The 3,210-nt window shown below is 32.3% G+C and overlaps 1 protein-coding gene across 1 annotated transcript; it reads left to right on the forward strand.

Moving 5' to 3' along the window:
- Positions 1-1,895: 1,895 nt before the first annotated feature.
- LOC134272587 (uncharacterized) lies at positions 1,896-2,581 on the forward strand. The gene is made up of 2 exons (XM_062754806.1): positions 1,896-2,148; positions 2,463-2,581. The coding sequence occupies exons 1-2, from the start codon at positions 1,896-1,898 to the stop codon at positions 2,579-2,581; spliced, it is 372 nt and encodes a 123-aa protein (XP_062610790.1).
- Positions 2,582-3,210: the final 629 nt, after the last annotated feature.

Genomic DNA, 3,210 nt, shown 5'->3' on the forward strand with positions numbered 1-3,210 from the left:
ATATTAAATATTCCTGCAAAATCATAACGGAAAATATTCTCCGAGTAAAAGTATGTGAGGCTAAAGTCTCAAGACATTAAATTTAATAAATGTGCAGATTTGCAGAAATTTCTGCTGAATATCCTTCCACCACAAGAAATAGTCCCTCATTAGTCTTGCTTCTTTGTAGATTTTTAAGCAGTTTTTTCGATGAATATTAAAAAATTTACATTGTTGAATATAAATATTTTTTAAAAAATTGAATTTTGATAAATATTTTTTAAGTAAGAGGTTCTGCGTGAACTTTTCTAAAAAGCTGATGAGTGACTTACCTTAACAGCTTCAAACTTTGGTTGTGTTTTGGCAGCGATCAAGAGAAATAGGTATACTGGTAGTTTACATGCCTTTATATGTATATGTAATTATAAATGATACTTGTAAAAGCAGTTAATTATAAAATCAAAAATATTGAAAGTTTGCTCCTTATATAACAGAAATCCTGTCTCCTTATACAAAAGATTATGCTCAGCTTATGATCTGTCAAAGAAGGATGCCATTATTTGGGGGACGTGCAATGAAAAAATTGCAATTGAAAAGTATAGAACTTTTGGGGATGCAGTTGTAGAGCCAATAGGTTGGTATATTTCTTTCCTAAGCAAAATTTCAATTTCTTTAAAGCAAATAAAAATTGATGATAAATAAAATTTTTCTTGAGCTAATTTATTTAAAATTCAGTTATTAAACTGAAGTTGAAGATAATGAATATAAATATACTGTTTTTAGCTCTACTAGTAAGAGACCAGAAGAGCTTATGCGATAGTAATGCGTCCGGCGTCCGTCCCTCTGTCTGTCCGTCTGTCTGTAAACAATTTTTTAAAATGCTACTCCTCCTACAGTTTTGGTCTAATTTCAATATAACTTGGCACACAAGTAGACTACACTAAGATACATAATTCTGTATATCGGTTTTTGATTTTGATGAACGATGTTGCCGTGGTTACTAAAAATAGAAATTTCTGTGAAATTCTTTCAAAATGCTACTCCTCCTACAGTTTTGGTCTGATTTCAGTATAACTTGGCACACAAGTAGACTACATTAAGATACATAATTCTGTATATCGGTTTTTTATATCGATGAACGGTGTTGCCGTGGTTACTAAAAAAAGAAATTTTTTTCAAAATGCTACTCCTCCTACAGTTTTGGTCTGATTTCAGTATAACTTGGCACACAAGTAGACTACACTAATATACATAATTCTATGCATTGGTTTTTGATTTCGATGAAAGGTGTTGCCGTGGTTACTAAAAATAGGAATTTCTGTGAAATTCTTTCAAAATGCTACTCCTCCTACAGTTTTGGTCTGATTTCAGTATTACTTGGCAAACAAGTAGAATACACTAAGATACATAATTCTGTATATCGGTTTTTGATTTCGATGAATGGTGTTGTCTTGGTTACTAAAAATAGAAATATCTGTAAAATTGTTTCAAAATGCTACTCCTCTTACAGTTTTGGTCTGATTTCAATATAACTTGGCACACAAGTAGAATACAATAAGATACATAATTCTGTATATCGAATTTTAATTTTGATGAACGGTGTTGCCGTGGTTACTAAAAATAGAAATGTCTGTAAAATTGTTTCAAAATGCTACTCCTCCTACAGTTTTGGTCTGATTTCAGTATAACTTGGCACACAAGTAGACTACGTACACTATGAACAAAAGAGACTTTATCAACGATCATTATTCTATTTAATGCTGTTTATAAAGTTTCAAATCCCAGCTGCTTAAGTACTTTCTCTTCCTTTGCTATAAGTTCAAACCAGTAGAGCTTCAGTCTCGACAGAGACTTCTGGTTATGTTCTATTTATAACAAGTCATCAATGCATAAGAAAATCAGAGTGTTGCATATTAATGCTATTTTGTAACTTTATAATACTGTTCATATTAGGTATCTGGATACACTGTAATGGGGTTCTTGGGTCAAGCCCCGATGGACTCATTCGTCGTCCTGCTGCATTCGGATTCAGCTATCAGAATCCAGGACTCGCTGACATATTAGAGATGTCAAACGTTAAGCCAGAAATACTGGAGGTGAAATGCCCCTTTTCAGCAAAGAGTATGACAATTCCAGAAGCTATTGAAAAAGTACATGATTTCTGCCTAGGTAATAATAGTGTATATGTATTTGTTTGAATATGTTTCATGTACTGAGATATTACTTTAAATAATTCAAATATATTAGTTTGGATAAATTTAAGTACAATTTAGCAATTGTTAAAAAAGTTTTTTCCTTCTGTTGTAATGTTAGTCCTCAAGGCAGATGATTTGCCTTCTCACTTTATTGTACAGTAAGGAACAAAATACTTATACATGTAAATATTTATTAGTTAAATAGTTTTGTCTTATATTAATGATTGAGGCACCAATGAAAATTCTTGTTCTTTAAAAATCTTCAACATATATATTTTTTTCATATAGAGGTTCAGGATTTTAATGGAGTCAAGTCCTTCAAGCTACGAGAGAACCACCAATACTATGATCAAGTGCAAGGACAGCTTCATATAACTAGGAAATCCTTGTGTGATTTTATGGTCTGAACACCAAAAGACTGTGCGATTGTGAGAATTAACAAAGACATCAATTGGGAGATCAACATATCTGTTTTGACGGACTTTTATTTCTGTCAATTTCTCCCGTATTTACAACAGCTATAAGATATAACATTAAACATGGTGAAAACATTTTAATTTTAATATCTTAGTTATCTACACTTGCAAAATTCTGAGCAATTTCCTGCATAAGGGGATCCTGAAAATTGACTAAAACACAGCATAATTGAAAGACTTTAGTAGAAATATATCTAAATTGCTGCAGAACATGCCTTAAAATTTCATAATTCTTAATACGCTCATTTGCTCTTTCAACATGTATTTGTGACTTAGCAATTCTTCGACATAGTTGGACCTCACTGGGGGTGTATTGGGATTTAGATGTAAGAAAGGGAGGAATATTTAGATGTACTCCTTGGCGAACAACTTGTGAATAGTGAACCCTTTGTCTGCTTAGATCATATCACCTGGAGATAACTGTTCTAAGACTTTACAATGTTCTACAGTTGCAACATCAGATGTGCTGCCAGGGTACAATTTACTAATAAATACCAAAGCACCATTAGGTGCAACACCTGTAACACTTTTAACAGTGTGAGAATTTTTGTATCCGCTGT

The sequence above is a fragment of the Saccostrea cucullata genome, unplaced genomic scaffold, assembly GCF_032062105.1.
Source record: "Saccostrea cucullata isolate Sc308-1 unplaced genomic scaffold, CSIRO_AGI_Scuc_v1 ctg538, whole genome shotgun sequence".
NCBI lineage: Eukaryota > Metazoa > Mollusca > Bivalvia > Ostreida > Ostreidae > Saccostrea > Saccostrea cuccullata.

What these genes read in the sequence shown, in the direction of transcription:
- LOC134272587 (XM_062754806.1), top strand. Translation starts at nt 1,896, where the DNA reads ATGCTATTTTGTAACTTTATAATACTGTTCATATTAGGTATCTGGATA. An exon ending in AGTACATGATTTCTGCCTAG is followed by an intron (nt 2,149 to 2,462) that starts GTAATAATAGTG and finishes TTTTTCATATAG; the next exon opens with AGGTTCAGGATTTTAATGGA.